We start from the raw sequence: 18,956 nt of genomic DNA on the forward strand, positions 1-18,956 counted from the left end.
TGGGGATTGATGTGGGGGTGATGGGTGATGTGGGGGTGATGTGAGGGGGTGGGGTGAGGGTGGAGGGGGTGATGTGGGGGTGGAGTGGGAGTGTGTGGGGGTGACGTGCGAGGTGGGGGGGCGGGAGAGACATGGGGGGTGGGAGGGATGTGGGAGGGTAGTGGTGGGGGGGGGAGGGATATGGGGGATGATGTGGGGGGGGAGAGTGTGGGGGTGATAGGGGGGTGGGGGGGATGTGGGGGTATTGGTGGTGGGGGGTGGGTGTGGGGTGGGGGGTGTGATGTGGGGGTAAGTGATGTTAGGGGTGGGGGGGATGTGGGAGGTGGGGGTAGCGGTGGTGGGGAGCTGTGGTGGGGGGGGAGTGTGTGGGGGTGGGGGGATTTGGGGGTATTGGTGGTGGGGGGATTTGGGGGTATTGGTGGTGGGGGGGTGGGTGTGGGGTGGAGCTGTGGTGGGGGGGGATGTGTGGGGGTGGGGGGATGTGGGGGTATTGGTGGTGGGGGGGTGGGTGTGGGGTGGGGTGGAGCTGTGGTGGGGGGGAGTGTGTGGGGGTGGGGGGGGGAGTGTGTGGGGGTATTGGTGGTGGGGGGGTGGGTGTGGGGTGGGGTGGAGCTGTGGTGGGGGGGAGTGTGTGGGGGTGGGGGGGATGTGGGAGGGTAGTGGTGGGGTTGTGTGTGGGGGATGTGGGGGTATTGGTTGTGGGGGTGTGTGTGTGGGGTGGGGCTGTGGTGGGGGGGAGTGTGTGGGGGTGGGGGGGATGTGGGAGGGTAGTGGAGTGGTGGGGGGGGTGTGTGGGTATTGGTGGTGGGGGTGAGGTGGTGGGGAGCTGTGGTGGGGGGGGGGAGTGTGTGGGGGTGGGGGGGATGTGGGAGGGTAGTGGTGGGGGGGGGTGTGGGGGATGTGGGGGTATTGGTGGTGGGGGTGAGGTGGTGGGGTGCTGTGGTGGGGGGGGGGGAGTGTGTGGGGGTGGGGGGGATGTGGGAGGGTAGTGGTGTGGGGGATGTGGGGGTATTGGTGGTGGGGGGGTGGGTGTGGGGTGGGGGGGAGCTGTGGTGGGGGGGGAGTGTGTGGGGATGTGGGGGTATTGGTGGTGGGGGTGAGGTGGCGGGGAGCTGTGGTGGGGGGGGAGTGCGTGGGGGTGGGGGGGTGTGGGTGATGTGGGGGTATTGGTGGTGGGGGGGGTGGGTGTGGGGTGGGGGGAGCTGTGGTGGGGGGGGGAGTGTGTGGGGGTGGGGGGGGAGAGTGTGGGGGTGATAGGGGGGTGGGGGGATGTGGGGGTATTGGGGGTGATAGGGGGGTGGGGGGATGTGGGGGTATTGGTGGTGGGGGGGTGGGTGTGGGGTGGGGGGGGTGATGTGGGGGTAAGTGATGTTAGGGGTGGGGGGGATGTGGGAGGTGGGGGTAGCGGTGGTGGGGAGCTGTGGTGGGGGGGGGAGTGTGTGGGGGTGGGGGGATTTGGGGGTATTGGTGGTGGGGGGATTTGGGGGTATTGGTGGTGGGGGGGTGGGTGTGGGGTGGGGTGGAGCTGTGGTGGGGGGGGATGTGTGGGGGTGGGGGGGATGTGGGGGTATTGGTGGTGGGGGGGTGGGTGTGGGGTGGGGTGGAGCTGTGGTGGGGGGGAGTGTGTGGGGGTGGGGGGGGGGAGTGTGTGGGGGTATTGGTGGTGGGGGGGTGGGTGTGGGGTGGGGTGGAGCTGTGGTGGGGGAGTGTGTGGGGGTGGGGGGGATGTGGGAGGGTAGTGGTGGGGTTGTGTGTGGGGGATGTGGGGGTATTGGTGGTGGGGGTGTGTGTGTGGGGTGGGGTGGAGCTGTGGTGGGGGGGAGTGTGTGGGGGTGGGGGGGATGTGGGAGGGTAGTGGAGTGGTGGGGGGGGTGTGGGGGATGTGGGGGTATTGGTGGTGGGGGTGAGGTGGTGGGGAGCTGTGGTGGGGGGGGGGAGTGTGTGGGGGTGGGGGGGATGTGGGAGGGTAGTGGTGGGGGGGGGTGTGGGGGATGTGGGGGTATTGGTGGTGGGGGTGAGGTGGTGGGGAGCTGTGGTGGGGGGGGGAGTGTGTGGGGGTGGGGGGGATGTGGGAGGGTAGTGGTGTGGGGGATGTGGGGGTATTGGTGGTGGGGGGGGTGGGGGTGGGGTGGGGGGGAGCTGTGGTGGGGGGGGAGTGTGTGGGGATGTGGGGGTATTGGTGGTGGGGGTGAGGTGGCGGGGAGCTGTGGTGGGGGGGGAGTGCGTGGGGGTGGGGGGGTGTGGGTGATGTGGGGGTATTGGTGGTGGGGGGGGTGGGTGTGGGGTGGGGGGGAGCTGTGGTGGGGGGGGGGAGTGTGTGGGGGTGGGGGGGAGAGTGTGGGGGTGGGGGGGGGGGAGTGTGTGGGGGATGTGGGGGTATTGGTGGTGGGGGGGGTGGGTGTGGGGTGGGGGGAGCTGTGGTGGGGGGGAGTGTGTGGGGGTGGGGGGGGAGAGTGTGGGGGTGGGGGGGGAGTGTGTGGGGGTATTGGTGGTGGGGGTGAGGTGGCGTGGAGCTGTGGTGGGGGGGGGAGTGTGTGGGGGTGGGGGGGGAGTGTGTGGGGGTGGGGGGGGAGAGTGTGGGGGTGGGGGGGGAGTGTGTGGGGGGGAGAGTGTGGGGGATGTGGGGGTATTGGTGGTGAGGTGGTGGGGAGCTGTGGTGGGGGGGAGTGCGTGGGGGTGGGGGGGGAGAGTGTGGGGGATGTGGGGGTATTGGTGGTGAGGTGGTGGGGAGCTGTGGTGGGGGGGGGGGGAGTGTGTGGGGGTGGGGGGGGGTGTGGGGGGTGGTGGGGAGCTGTGGTGGGGGGGGGGGGTGTGTGGGGGTGGGGGGGGCTCTGAGTCACTCTCGGCCCCGCCCTCCCAGTGACGGGGACATTAGCGGTGCGCACCGTCAAACCCAGCGCCTCGGAAGCGCGCACGGTACAGCCCGCGAGACGCACGCGGGGGCGCGCACGCCGCCTTAGCGACCAGCGGCGCCCTGGCAACCGGCCCTGGCAACCGCGCCACAGAGAGAAGCGGGAGCGTCGGAGCCGGTAAGTCCTGACCCACACCCCCAAATATACCCCAGCCCGGAGCTACCCCCCCTCCCACTGACCGTCACACTGACCCTCACACTGACCCCTCCACTGACCCTCCCACTGACCGTCACACTGACCCTCACACTGACCCCCCCACTGACCCTCCCACTGACCCTCCCACTGACCCTCCCACTGACCCCCCCACTGACCCTCCCACTGACCCTCACACTGACCCTCCCACTGACCCTCACACTGACCCTCACACTGACCCCCCCACTGACCCTCACAGTGACCCCCCCATTGACCTTCACACTGACCCTCTGACAGTGCGGCACTCCCTCAGTACTGACCCTCTGACAGTGCAGCACTCCCTCAGTACTGACCCTCTGACAGTGCAGCACACCCTCAGTACTGACCCTCTGACAGTGCAGCACTCCCTCAGTACTGACCCTCTGACAGTGCAGCACTCCCTCAGTACTGATCCTCTGACAGTGCAGCACTCCCTCAGTACTGACCCTCTGGCAGTGCAGCACTCCCTCAGTACTGACCCTCTGACAGTGCAGCACGCCCTCAGTACTGACCCTCTGACAGTGCAGCACTCCCTCAGTACTGACCCTCTGACAGTGCGGCACTCCCTCAATACTGACCCTCTGACAGTGTGGCACTCCCTCAGTACTGACCCTCTGACAGTGCAGCACTCCCTCAGTACTGACCCTGACAGTGCGGCACTCCCTCAGCACTGACCCTCTGACAGTGCGGCACTCCCTCAGTACTGACCCTCTGACTGTGCGGCACTCCCTCAGTACTGACCCTGACAGTGCAGCACTCCCTCAGCACTGACCCTCTGACAGTGCAGCACTCCCTCAGTACTGACCCTCTGACAGTGCGGCACTCCCTCAGTACTGACCCTAACAGTGCAGCACTCCCTCAGCACTGACCCTCTGACAGTGCAGCACTCCCTCAGTACTGACCCTCTGACAGTGCAGCACTCCCTCAGTACTGACCCTCTGACAGTGCAGCACTCCCTCAGTACTGACCCTCTGACAGTGCAGCACTCCCTCAGTACTGACCCTCTGACAGTGCAGCACTCCCTCAGTACTGATCCTCTGACAGTGCAGCACTCCCTCAGTAGTGACCCTCTGGCAGTGCAGCACTCCCTCAGTACTGACCCTCTGACAGTGCAGCACTCCCTCAGTACTGACCCTCTGACAGTGCAGCACTCCCTCAGTACTGACCCTCTGACAGTGCGGCACTCCCTGAATACTGACCCTCTGACAGTGTGGCACTCCCTCAGTACTGACCCTCTCACAGTGCGGCACTCCCTCAGTACTGACCCTCTGACAGCGCAGCACTCCCTCAGTACTGAACCTCTGATAATGCAGCACTCCCTCAGTACTGACCCTCTGACAGTGCAGCACTCCCTCAGTGCTGACCCTCTGACAGTGCAGCACTCCCTCAGTACTGACCCTCTGACAGTGCGGCGCTCCCTCAGTACTGTCCCTCTGACAGTGCAGCACTCCCTCAGTACTGACCCTCTGACAGTGCGGCACTCCCTCAGTACTGACCCTCTGACAGCGCAGCACTCCCTCAGTACTGACCCTCTGACAGTGCAGCACTCCCTCAGTGCTGACCCTCTGACAGCGCAGCACTCCCTCAGTACTGAACCTCTGATAATGCAGCACTCCCTCAGTACTGTCCCTCTGACAGTGCAGCACTCCCTCAGTACTGAACCTCTGATAATGCAGCACCCTCTCAGTACTGACCCTCTGACAGTGCAGCACTCCCTCAGTACTGACCCTCTGACAGTGCAGCACTCCCTCAGTACTGTCCCTCTGACAGTGCAGCACTCCCTCAGTACTGACCCTCTGACAGTGCGGCACTCCCTCAGTACTGACCCTCTGACAGTGCAGCACTCCCTCAGTACTGACCCTCTGACAGTGCAGCACTCCCTCAGTACTGACCCTCTGACAGTGCAGCACTCCCTCAGTACTGACCCTCTGACCGTGCGGCACTCCCTCAGCACTGACCCTCTGACAGTGAGGCACTCCCTCAGTACTGACCCTCTGACAGTGCAGCACTCCATCATACTGACCCTCTGACTGTGCGGCACTCCCTCAGTACTGACCCTCTGACAGTGCAGCACTCCCTCAGTACTGACCCTCTGACAGTGCAGCACTCCCTCAGTACTGTCCCTCTGACAGTGCAGCACTCCCTCAGTCCCGATCCTCTGACAGTGCGGTGCTCCCTCAGTACTGACCATCTGACAGTGCGGCACTCCCTCAGTACTGACCCTCTGACAGTGCGGCACTCCCTCAGTCCCGACCCTCTGACAGTGCAGCACTCCCTCAGTCCCGACCCTCTGACAGTGCGGTGCTCCCTCAGTACTGACCCTCTGACAGTGCAGCACTCCCTCAGTACATACCCTCTGACAGTGCGGCACTCCCTCACTACTGACCCTCTGACAGTGCAGTACTCCCTCAGTACTGACCATCTGACAGTGCAGCACTCCCTCAGTACTGACCCTCTGACAGTGCAGCACTCCCTCAGTACTGACCCTCTGACAGTGCAGCACTCCCTCAGTACTGACCCTCTGACAGTGCGGCACTCCCTCAGCACTGACCCTCTGACAGTGCGGCACTCCCTCAGTACTGACCCTCTGACAGTGCAGCACTCCCTCAGTACTGACCCTCTGACAGTGCAGCACTCCCTCAGTACTGACCGTCTGACAGTGCAGCATTCCCTCAGTACTGACCCTCTGACAGTGTGGCACTCCCTCAGTACTGACCCTCTGACAGTGCAGTACTCCCTCAGTACTGACCCTCTGACAGTGCAGCACTCCCTCAGTACTGACCCTCTGACAGTGCGGCACTCCCTCAGTACTGGCCCTCTGACAGTGCAGCACTGCCTCAGTACTGACCCTCTGACAGTACAGCACTCTCTCAGTACTGACCCTCTGACAGTGCGGCACTCCCTCAGTACTGACCCTCTGACAGTGCGGCACTCCCTCAGTACTGACTGACAGTGCCGCACTCCCTCAGTACTGACCCCCTGACAGTGCGGCACTCCCTCAGTACTGACCCTCTGACAGTGCAGCACACCCTCAGTCCTGACCCTCTGACAGTGCGGCACTCCCTCAGTACTGACCCTCTGACAGTGCGGCACTCCCTCAGTACTGACCCTCTGACAGTGCAGCACTCCCTCAGTACTGACCCTCTGACAGTGCAGCACTCCCTCAGCACTGACCCTCTGACAGTGCAGCACTCCCTCAGCACTGACCCTCTGACAGTGCAGCACTCCCTCAGTACTGACCCTCTGACAGTGCGGCACTCCCTCAGTATTGACCCTCTGACAGTGCAGCACACCCTCAGTACTGACCCTCTGACAGTGCGGCACTCCCTCAGCACTGACCCTCTGACAGTGCAGCACTCCCTCAGCACTGACCCTCTGACAGTGCAGCACTCCCTCAGTACTGACCCTCTGACAGTGCGGCACTCCCTCAGTATTGACCCTCTGACAGTGCAGCACACCCTCAGTACTGACCCTCTGACAGTGCGGCACTCCCTCAGCACTGACCCTCTGACAGTGCAGCACTCCCTCAGTACTGACCCTCTGACAGTGCGGCACTCCCTCAGTACTGACCCTCTGACAGTGCAGCACTCCCTCAGTACTGACCCTCTGACAGTGCGGCACTCCCTCAGTACTGACCCTCTGACAGTGCGGAACTCCCTCAGTACTGACCCTCTGACAGTGCAGCACTCCCTCAGTACTGACCCTCTGACAGTGCAGCACTCCCTCAGTACTGATCCTCTGACAGTGCAGCACTCCCTCAGTAGTGACCCTCTGGCAGTGCAGCACTCCCTCAGTACTGACCCTCTGACAGTGCAGCACTCCCTCAGTACTGACCCTCTGACAGTGCAGCACTCCCTCAGTACTGACCCTCTGACAGTGCGGCACTCCCTGAATACTGACCCTCTGACAGTGTGGCACTCCCTCAGTACTGACCCTCTCACAGTGCGGCACTCCCTCAGTACTGACCCTCTGACAGCGCAGCACTCCCTCAGTACTGAACCTCTGATAATGCAGCACTCCCTCAGTACTGACCCTCTGACAGTGCAGCACTCCCTCAGTGCTGACCCTCTGACAGTGCAGCACTCCCTCAGTACTGACCCTCTGACAGTGCGGCGCTCCCTCAGTACTGTCCCTCTGACAGTGCAGCACTCCCTCAGTACTGACCCTCTGACAGTGCGGCACTCCCTCAGTACTGACCCTCTGACAGCGCAGCACTCCCTCAGTACTGACCCTCTGACAGTGCAGCACTCCCTCAGTGCTGACCCTCTGACAGCGCAGCACTCCCTCAGTACTGAACCTCTGATAATGCAGCACTCCCTCAGTACTGTCCCTCTGACAGTGCAGCACTCCCTCAGTACTGAACCTCTGATAATGCAGCACCCTCTCAGTACTGACCCTCTGACAGTGCAGCACTCCCTCAGTACTGACCCTCTGACAGTGCAGCACTCCCTCAGTACTGTCCCTCTGACAGTGCAGCACTCCCTCAGTACTGACCCTCTGACAGTGCGGCACTCCCTCAGTACTGACCCTCTGACAGTGCAGCACTCCCTCAGTACTGACCCTCTGACAGTGCAGCACTCCCTCAGTACTGACCCTCTGACAGTGCAGCACTCCCTCAGTACTGACCCTCTGACCGTGCGGCACTCCCTCAGCACTGACCCTCTGACAGTGAGGCACTCCCTCAGTACTGACCCTCTGTCAGTGCAGCACTCCATCAGTACTGACCCTCTGACTGTGCGGCACTCCCTCAGTACTGACCCTCTGACAGTGCAGCACTCCCTCAGTACTGACCCTCTGACAGTGCAGCACTCCCTCAGTACTGTCCCTCTGACAGTGCAGCACTCCCTCAGTCCCGACCCTCTGACAGTGCGGTGCTCCCTCAGTACTGACCATCTGACAGTGCGGCACTCCCTCAGTACTGACCCTCTGACAGTGCGGCACTCCCTCAGTCCCGACCCTCTGACAGTGCAGCACTCCCTCAGTCCCGACCCTCTGACAGTGCGGTGCTCCCTCAGTACTGACCCTCTGACAGTGCAGCACTCCCTCAGTACATACCCTCTGACAGTGCGGCACTCCCTCACTACTGACCCTCTGACAGTGCAGTACTCCCTCAGTACTGACCATCTGACAGTGCAGCACTCCCTCAGTACTGACCCTCTGACAGTGCAGCACTCCCTCAGTACTGACCCTCTGACAGTGCAGCACTCCCTCAGTACTGACCCTCTGACAGTGCGGCACTCCCTCAGCACTGACCCTCTGACAGTGCGGCACTCCCTCAGTACTGACCCTCTGACAGTGCAGCACTCCCTCAGTACTGACCCTCTGACAGTGCAGCACTCCCTCAGTACTGACCCTCTGACAGTGCAGCATTCCCTCAGTACTGACCCTCTGACAGTGTGGCACTCCCTCAGTACTGACCCTCTGACAGTGCAGTACTCCCTCAGTACTGACCCTCTGACAGTGCAGCACTCCCTCAGTACTGACCCTCTGACAGTGCGGCACTCCCTCAGTACTGGCCCTCTGACAGTGCAGCACTGCCTCAGTACTGACCCTCTGACAGTACAGCACTCTCTCAGTACTGACCCTCTGACAGTGCGGCACTCCCTCAGTACTGACCCTCTGACAGTGCGGCACTCCCTCAGTACTGACTGACAGTGCCGCACTCCCTCAGTACTGACCCCCTGACAGTGCGGCACTCCCTCAGTACTGACCCTCTGACAGTGCAGCACACCCTCAGTCCTGACCCTCTGACAGTGCGGCACTCCCTCAGTACTGACCCTCTGACAGTGCGGCACTCCCTCAGTACTGACCCTCTGACAGTGCAGCACTCCCTCAGTACTGACCCTCTGACAGTGCAGCACTCCCTCAGCACTGACCCTCTGACAGTGCAGCACTCCCTCAGCACTGACCCTCTGACAGTGCAGCACTCCCTCAGTACTGACCCTCTGACAGTGCGGCACTCCCTCAGTATTGACCCTCTGACAGTGCAGCACACCCTCAGTACTGACCCTCTGACAGTGCGGCACTCCCTCAGCACTGACCCTCTGACAGTGCAGCACTCCCTCAGCACTGACCCTCTGACAGTGCAGCACTCCCTCAGTACTGACCCTCTGACAGTGCGGCACTCCCTCAGTATTGACCCTCTGACAGTGCAGCACACCCTCAGTACTGACCCTCTGACAGTGCGGCACTCCCTCAGCACTGACCCTCTGACAGTGCAGCACTCCCTCAGTACTGACCCTCTGACAGTGCGGCACTCCCTCAGTACTGACCCTCTGACAGTGCAGCACTCCCTCAGTACTGACCCTCTGACAGTGCGGCACTCCCTCAGTACTGACCCTCTGACAGTGCGGAACTCCCTCAGTACTGACCCTCTGACAGTGCAGCACTCCCTCAGTACTGACCCTCTGACAGTGCAGCACTCCCTCAGCACTGACCCTCTGACAGTGCAGCACTCCCTCAGCACTGACCCTCTGACAGTGCAGCACTCCCTCAGTACTGACCCTCTGACAGTGCGGCACTCCCTCAGTATTGACCCTCTGACAGTGCAGCACACCCTCAGTACTGACCCTCTGACAGTGCGGCACTCCCTCAGTACTGACCCTCTGACAGTGCGGCACTCCCTCAGTACTGACCCTCTGACAGTGCAGCACTCCCTAAGTACTGACCCTCTGACAGTGCCGCACTCCCTCAGTACTGACCCTCTGACAGTGCAGCACTCCCGCAGTACTGACCCTCTGACAGTGCGGCACTCCCTCAGTACTGACCCTCTGACAGTGCAGCACACCCTCAGTACTGACCCTCTGACAGTGCAGCACTCCCGCAGTACTGACCCTCTGACAGTCCGGCACTCCCTCAGTACTGACCCTCTGACAGTGCGGCACTCCCTCAGTACTGACCCTCTGACAGTGCGGCACTCCCTCAGTACTGACCCTCTGACAGTGCAGCACTCCCTCAGTCCCGACCCTCTGACAGTGCGGTGCTCCCTCAGTACTGACCCTCTGACAGTGCAGCACTCCCTCAGTACTGACCCTCTGACAGTGCGGCACTCCCTCAGTACTGACCCTCTGACCGTGCAGCACTCCCTCAGTACTGACCCTCTGACAGTGAGGCACTCCCTCAGTACTGACCCTCTGACAGTGCAGCACTCCCTCAGTACTGACCGTCTGACAGTGCAGTACTCCCTCAGTACTGACCCTCTGACAGTGCAGCACTCCCTCAGTACTGACCCTCTGACAGTGCAGCACTCCCTCAGTACTGACCCTCTGACTGTGCAGCACTCCCTCAGTACTGACCCTCTGACAGTGCGTCACTCCCTCAGTACTGACCCTCTGACAGTGCGGCACTCACTCAGTACTGACCCTCTGACAGTGCAGCACTCCCTCAGTACTGACTCTCTGACAGTGCAGCACTCCCTCAGTACTGACCCTCTGACAGTGCAGCATTCCCTCAGTACTGACCCTCTGACAGTGTGGCACAACCTCAGTACGGACCCTCTGACAGTGCAGTACTCCCTCAGCACTGACCCTCTGACAGTGCAGCACTCCCTCAGTACTGACCCTCTGACAGTGCGGCACTCCCTCAGTACTGGCCCTCTGACAGTGCAGCACTGCCTCAGTACTGACCCTCTGACAGTACAGCACTCTCTCAGTACTGACCCTCTGACAGTGCGGCACTCCCTCAGTACTGACCCTCTGACAGTGCGGCACTCCCTCAGTACTGACTGACAGTGCCGCACTCCCTCAGTACTGACCCTCTGACAGTGCGGCACTCCCTCAGTACTGACCCTCTGACAGTGCAGCACACCCTCAGTCCTGACCCTCTGACAGTGCGGCACTCCCTCAGTACTGACCCTCTGACAGTGCGGCACTCCCTCAGTACTGACCCTCTGACAGTGCGGCACTCCCTCAGTACTGACCCTCTGACAGTGCAGCACTCCCTCAGTACTGACCCTCTGACAGTGCAGCACTCCCTCAGCACTGACCCTCTGACAGTGCAGCACTCCCTCAGCACTGACCCTCTGACAGTGCAGCACTCCCTCAGTACTGACCCTCTGACAGTGCGGCACTCCCTCAGTATTGACCCTCTGACAGTGCGGCACTCCCTCAGTACTGACCCTCTGACAGTGCAGCACTCCCTCAGTACTGACCCTCTGACAGTGCAGCACTCCCTCAGTACTGACCCTCTGACAGTGCAGCACTCCCTCAGTACTGACCCTCTGACCGTGCGGCACTCCCTCAGCACTGACCCTCTGACAGTGAGGCACTCCCTCAGTACTGACCCTCTGACAGTGCAGCACTCCCTCAGTACTGACCCTCTGACTGTGCGGCACTCCCTCAGTACTGACCCTCTGACAGTGCAGCACTCCCTCAGTACTGTCCCTCTGACAGTGCAGCACTCCCTCAGTCCCGACCCTCTGACAGTGCGGTGCTCCCTCAGTACTGACCATCTGACAGTGCGGCACTCCCTCAGTACTGACCCTCTGACAGTGCGGCACTCTCTCAGTCCCGACCCTCTGACAGTGCAGCACTCCCTCAGTCCCGACCCTCTGACAGTGCGGTGCTCCCTCAGTACTGACCCTCTGACAGTGCAGCACTCCCTCAGTACATACCCTCTGACAGTGCGGCACTCCCTCACTACTGACCCTCTGACTGTGCAGCACTCCCTCAGTACTGACCCTCTGACAGTGCGGTACTCCCTCAGTACTGACCCTCTGACAGTGCGGCACTCCCTCAGTACTGACTGACAGTGCCGCACTCCCTCAGTACTGACCCCCTGACAGTGCGGCACTCCCTCAGTACTGACCCTCTGACAGTGCAGCACACCCTCAGTCCTGACCCTCTGACAGTGCGGCACTCCCTCAGTACTGACCCTCTGACAGTGCGGCACTCCCTCAGTACTGACCCTCTGACAGTGCAGCACTCCCTCAGTACTGACCCTCTGACAGTGCAGCACTCCCTCAGCACTGACCCTCTGACAGTGCAGCACTCCCTCAGCACTGACCCTCTGACAGTGCAGCACTCCCTCAGTACTGACCCTCTGACAGTGCGGCACTCCCTCAGTATTGACCCTCTGACAGTGCAGCACACCCTCAGTACTGACCCTCTGACAGTGCGGCACTCCCTCAGCACTGACCCTCTGACAGTGCAGCACTCCCTCAGCACTGACCCTCTGACAGTGCAGCACTCCCTCAGTACTGACCCTCTGACAGTGCGGCACTCCCTCAGTATTGACCCTCTGACAGTGCAGCACACCCTCAGTACTGACCCTCTGACAGTGCGGCACTCCCTCAGCACTGACCCTCTGACAGTGCAGCACTCCCTCAGTACTGACCCTCTGACAGTGCGGCACTCCCTCAGTACTGACCCTCTGACAGTGCAGCACTCCCTCAGTACTGACCCTCTGACAGTGCGGCACTCCCTCAGTACTGACCCTCTGACAGTGCGGAACTCCCTCAGTACTGACCCTCTGACAGTGCAGCACTCCCTCAGTACTGACCCTCTGACAGTGCAGCACTCCCTCAGTACTGACCCTCTGACAGTGCAGCACTCCCTCAGCACTGACCCTCTGACAGTGCAGCACTCCCTCAGTACTGACCCTCTGACAGTGCGGCACTCCCTCAGTATTGACCCTCTGACAGTGCAGCACACCCTCAGTACTGACCCTCTGACAGTGCGGCACTCCCTCAGTACTGACCCTCTGACAGTGCGGCACTCCCTCAGTACTGACCCTCTGACAGTGCAGCACTCCCTCAGTACTGACCCTCTGACAGTGCCGCACTCCCTCAGTACTGACCCTCTGACAGTGCAGCACTCCCGCAGTACTGACCCTCTGACAGTGCGGCACTCCCTCAGTACTGACCCTCTGACAGTGCAGCACACCCTCAGTACTGACCCTCTGACAGTGCAGCACTCCCGCAGTACTGACCCTCTGACAGTCCGGCACTCCCTCAGTACTGACCCTCTGACAGTGCGGCACTCCCTCAGTACTGACCCTCTGACAGTGCGGCACTCCCTCAGTACTGACCCTCTGACAGTGCAGCACTCCCTCAGTCCCGACCCTCTGACAGTGCGGTGCTCCCTCAGTACTGACCCTCTGACAGTGCAGCACTCCCTCAGTACTGACCCTCTGACAGTGCGGCACTCCCTCACTACTGACCCTCTGACAGTGCAGCACTCCCTCAGTACTGACCCTCTGACAGTGCGGCACTCCCTCAGTACTGACCCTCTGACAGTGCGGCAATCCCTCAGTACTGACCGTCTGACAGTGCAGTACTCCCTCAGTACTGACCCTCTGACAGTGCAGCACTCCCTCAGTACTGACCCTCTGACAGTGCAGCACTCCCTCAGTACTGACCCTCTGACTGTGCAGCACTCCCTCAGTACTGACCCTCTGACAGTGCGGCACTCCCTCAGTACTGACCCTCTGACAGTGCGGCACTCCCTCAGTACTGACCCTCTGACAGTGCAGCACTCCCTCAGTACTGACTCTCTGACAGTGCAGCACTCCCTCAGTACTGACCCTCTGACAGTGCAGCATTCCCTCAGTACTGACCCTCTGACAGTGTGGCACTCCCTCAGTACGGACCCTCTGACAGTGCAGTACTCCCTCAGTACTGACCCTCTGACAGTGCAGCACTCCCTCAGTACTGACCCTCTGACAGTGCGGCACTCCCTCAGTACTGGCCCTCTGACAGTGCAGCACTGCCTCAGTACTGACCCTCTGACAGTACAGCACTCTCTCAGTACTGACCCTCTGACAGTGCGGCACTCCCTCAGTACTGACCCTCTGACAGTGCGGCACTCCCTCAGTACTGACTGACAGTGCCGCACTCCCTCAGTACGGACCCTCTGACAGTGCGGCACTCCCTCAGTACTGACCCTCTGACAGTGCAGCACACCCTCAGTCCTGACCCTCTGACAGTGCGGCACTCCCTCAGTACTGACCCTCTGACAGTGCGGCACTCCCTCAGTACTGACCCTCTGACAGTGCGGCACTCCCTCAGTACTGACCCTCTGACAGTGCAGCACTCCCTCAGTACTGACCCTCTGACAGTGCAGCACTCCCTCAGCACTGACCCTCTGACAGTGCAGCACTCCCTCAGCACTGACCCTCTGACAGTGCAGCACTCCCTCAGTACTGACCCTCTGACAGTGCGGCACTCCCTCAGTATTGACCCTCTGACAGTGCAGCACACCCTCAGTACTGACCCTCTGACAGTGCGGCACTCCCTCAGCACTGACCCTCTGACAGTGCAGCACTCCCTCAGCACTGACCCTCTGACAGTGCAGCACTCCCTCAGTACTGACCCTCTGACAGTGCGGCACTCCCTCAGTATTGACCCTCTGACAGTGCAGCACACCCTCAGTACTGACCCTCTGACAGTGCGGCACTCCCTCAGCACTGACCCTCTGACAGTGCAGCACTCCCTCAGTACTGACCCTCTGACAGTGCGGCACTCCCTCAGTACTGACCCTCTGACAGTGCAGCACTCCCTCAGTACTGACCCTCTGACAGTGCGGCACTCCCTCAGTACTGACCCTCTGACAGTGCGGAACTCCCTCAGTACTGACCCTCTGACAGTGCAGCACTCCCTCAGTACTGACCTTCTGACAGTGCAGCACTCCCTCAGCACTGACCCTCTGACAGTGCAGCACTCCCTCAGCACTGACCCTCTGACAGTGCAGCACTCCCTCAGTACTGACCCTCTGACAGTGCGGCACTCCCTCAGTATTGACCCTCTGACAGTGCAGCACACCCTCAGTACTGACCCTCTGACAGTGCGGCACTCCCTCAGTACTGACCCTCTGACAGTGCGGCACTCCCTCAGTACTGACCCTCTGACAGTGCAGCACTCCCTCAGTACTGACCCTCTGACAGTGCCACACTCCCTCAGTACTGACCCTCTGACAGTGCAGCACTCCCGCAGTACTGACCCTCTGACAGTGCGGCACTCCCTCAGTACTGACCCTCTGACAGTGCAGCACACCCTCAGTACTGACCCTCTGACAGTGCGGCACTCCCGCAGTACTGACCCTCTGACAGTGCGGCACTCCCTCAGTACTGACCCTCTGACAGTGCGGCACTCCCTCAGTACTGACCCTCTGACAGTGCGGCACTCCCTCAGTACTGACCCTCTGACAGTGCGGCACTCCCTCAGTACTGACCCTCTGACAGTGCGGCACTCCCTCAGTACTGACCCTCTGACAGTGCGGCACTCCCTCAGTACTGACCCTCTGACAGTGCGGCACTCCCTCAGTACTGACCCTCTGACAGTGCGGCACTCCCTCAGTACTGACCCTCTGACAGTGCGGCACTCCCTCAGTACTGACCCTCTGACAGTGCGGCACTCCCTCAGTACTGACCCTCTGACAGTGCGGCACTCCCTCAGTACTGACCCTCTGACAGTGCGGCACTCCCTCAGTACTGACCCTCTGACAGTGCGGCACTCCCTCAGTACTGACCCTCTGACAGTGCGGCACTCCCTCAGTACTGACCCTCTGACAGTGCGGCACTCCCTCAGTACTGACCCTCTGACAGTGCGGCACTCCCTCAGTACTGACCCTCTGACAGTGCGGCACTCCCTCAGTACTGACCCTCTGACAGTGCAGCACTCCCTCAGTACCGACCCTCTGACAGTGCAGCACTCCCTCAGTACCGACCCTCTGACAGTGCAGCACTCCCTCAGTACTGACCCTCTGACAGTGCAGCACTCCCTCAGTACTGACCCTCTGACAGTGCCGCACTCCCTCAGTACTGACTCTCTGACAGTGCGGCCCTCACTCAGTACTGACCCTCTGACAGTGCAGCACTCCCTCAGTACTGACCCTCTGACAGTGCCGCACTCCCTCAGTACTGATCCTCTGACAGTGCAGCACTCCCTCAGTACTGACCCTCTGACAGTGCGGCACTCCCTCAGTACTGACCCTCTGACAGTGCAGCACTCCCTCAGTACTGACCCTCTGACAGTGCAGCACTCCCTCAGTACTGACCCTCTGACAGTGCGGCACTGACTCATGTGATTTTACCGTTGTGTTTGGTGTGTTTGTATTCCTGATTTTCTGAGTTACAGTTTAAGTGCCATCGGATAATGTTGTGCTCTCTCACTTGCAGATTGCTAAATCGTGCACTGTTCCAGTTGAATTGCTGACCGTTGATAATCATGGCTTCCGCAGACGATGCACCCTCACTGACCCAGGACAAATTACCTTCAATCTCAGTCGCAGAGAATTCGGAGCTCATTGGTGCTGGTACGTTAATTCACTCTGCATTGTCCAGTGTACCATGGGCATGACAGACATTACATGCCATCTAAACTTGGACAGTATTGGGGTGTTGATAGAGTCACAGAATCATTCAACTCAGATGGAGACCACTCAGCCCATTATGTCTTTCAAAGAGTTATACAAGTAATCCTCCTCTCCCCTCTCTTTCACCTGAGCCCTGTAAAATAATCCCTTTCAACTATCTTTAAAAAATATATTTTCAATAAATATTTGAGTTATTACAAACAGGACATTAACAACATAACCAATGTTACACGGTATAATGTAAGGACAAAGGCACACAGATAGCCTCCAGGCTATCAGCGAGGCAAAGGCCAGAATGTCTGCCTTCACCCCGGTCTGCAGCCCCGGCCAGTCCGACACCCCGAAAATGGCCACCAATGGACAAGGCTCCAGATCCATATTTAGAATCGGTAACATGGTGTTCAAGAAGGAGACCCAAAAGCATACCATCCTTGGGCATGACCAGAGCATGTGGGTGTGGTGAGTGGGCCCCTGAGAGAACCACACAAATTTGTCCATCACTGCCGGGAAGAACCCACTCACCCTTGCCCTGATTAGATGAGTTCTATGCACCACCTTGAGCTGAATCAGGCTGAGCCACATGCAGGAGGAAGCGGAGTTCACCCTGCGAAGGACCTCACACCACACCTCTTCATTCAGAATAGGACCGAGCTCCCCCCCCCCACCCACGTTGCTTTCACATGGTCCAGCGAACCTCCCTCCATTGACATGATCCGCCCAGAGATATTTGAAATAGTCTCCCATTGAGGCCAGAAAATATCGCCTCTCCCAGATCCCCAAAGCTCCCCAGGCCCTTTCTCCTCCACGACTCAAATGTCACATCCAGACTAGGTGAATCAAACAAATGATTGACGCAGGTGGGGGCCGATAGCAACAGGGAGCTCAGTTTGTAATGCTGCCTAAACTGCTTCCATATCTGGGAAGCAGAGATCACTACCTGGTTCGAGGAATACTTCCCTGGGGAGAGCGGGAGCGAGACTGTCACCAAAATCCATAAACCCGAACCCCCCCGAACCCTCCTCCATCCGATCCCAGATGGAATTCGGCTTCCCAATCACCCCAGCACCTTTTCACTATTTGCCGCCCAGTAATAAAAGAGCAAGTTGGATAATGCCAGACCCCCGGACTGCCGGTCCCTCTGAAGGAACACCCTATGGGTTCTTGGTGACTTACCCATCCCGAATAAAAGTCATCAGTAACCTGATAATCCTGGCAAAAAACGATTTAGGGAGGCATTGAAACAAAAACAAAACCCTTGGGAGAATGTTCAGCGTAACGAGGGCCAGCGGAAGGATATCCCACTTTTGCAGATCTGACTTAACTCTACTCACCAGACTTGTATAATTTAACCCATGAAGCGGAGGCCAATCATGGGCCACCCGGATGCCCAGATAAAGGAAGCTACCTCGCAAGACAAAAAGGCAACACCTCCAGATTGGAGGCTCCCCTCCCCAGGTTCAGTTTGTATCCTGAATAATAATAATCTTTATTGTCACAAGTAGGCTTACATTAACACTGCAATGAAGTTACTGTGAAAAGTCCCTCTTCACCACATTCCGGCGCCTGTTCAGGTACACGGACGGAGAATTCAGAATGTCCAATTCACCTAAGCACGTCTTTCGGGACTTGTGGGGGGGAAATTGGAACACCCGGAGGAAATCCACGCAGACACGAGGAGCACGTACAGACTCCGCACAGACAGACTCCGCACAGACAGTGACCCAAACTGGGAATCGAACCCGGGACCCTGGCACTGTGAAGCAACAGTGCTAACCACTGTGCTACCGGTCCTGCCTTCTCCCTGCAGTCATAAACCACTCCCCTCATGCACCGCAGCTGGCCCACTGCCTTCCCTGTGGACACCAGATCCAACTGTGTTTGCAGCTGCTTCCTAATTGCTACACCTCAGGGGTTGGCTTATCTGAATCCCGGCGATTCACCTCCAAAATCACACCCACCAGTCACTACCACTATCCATCTCTGAGACCAAATCCACAAAGTGTGGAGCATGGTCAGAAAGTATTATTGCCAAATATTCTGGGGTTTTTTACCAAGAGAGTAGGGATCTACCCATTCAAAAGCAATCGATCCTGGAGCATATTCCATGTATGTGTGAAAAGAATGAGAACTCCTTCTCCCTCCAGGGCTAGATGGTCCATTTTAGGATCCGGCACACTATTGAAGTCTCCGCCAAGAATCAATTGATGCGTATCCAGATCCAGGATGGATCCCAACAGGTTTTGTACAAATGCCACCTCATCCCAGTTAGGGGCATAGACATTCACCAGCACCATTAATGACTCACTGACCACCATGTATCTCCCATTAGTGCACGCAATGATCCGACTGACTGATAGAGGGACCCGTTTTGATCAGAATTACAGCGTTTCGAGCCCTTCCGTCAAAGCCTGAGTGAAACACCCGGCTTACACACCCCTTCTGCAGTCTGGTCTCCAACTCGCAAGTGAGTCTCCTGCTAGAACACCACATCAGCATTTAGATTCTTTAGATGAGCGAAAACACTCAACCTCTTCACTGGGTCACCCAATCCCCTTACATTCCA

General features: G+C 59.3%; 1 protein-coding gene across 1 annotated transcript in view; it reads left to right on the plus strand.

Annotated features, from left to right (window-relative positions):
* The first annotated feature begins 16,207 nt into the window (after nt 1–16,207).
* The window catches only part of LOC140391352 (dynein heavy chain domain-containing protein 1-like), a 225,875-nt gene continuing 223,126 nt past the window's right edge, over nt 16,208–18,956 (plus strand). Inside the window, exon 1 of the mRNA XM_072475931.1 lies at nt 16,208–16,333. Within this exon, the coding sequence (XP_072332032.1) occupies nt 16,246–16,333 (88 nt within the window). The 5' untranslated portion in view covers nt 16,208–16,245. The remainder of the gene's footprint in view (nt 16,334–18,956) is intronic.

This window comes from Scyliorhinus torazame, chromosome 15 (genome assembly GCF_047496885.1).
Source record: "Scyliorhinus torazame isolate Kashiwa2021f chromosome 15, sScyTor2.1, whole genome shotgun sequence".
Taxonomy (NCBI): domain Eukaryota; kingdom Metazoa; phylum Chordata; class Chondrichthyes; order Carcharhiniformes; family Scyliorhinidae; genus Scyliorhinus; species Scyliorhinus torazame.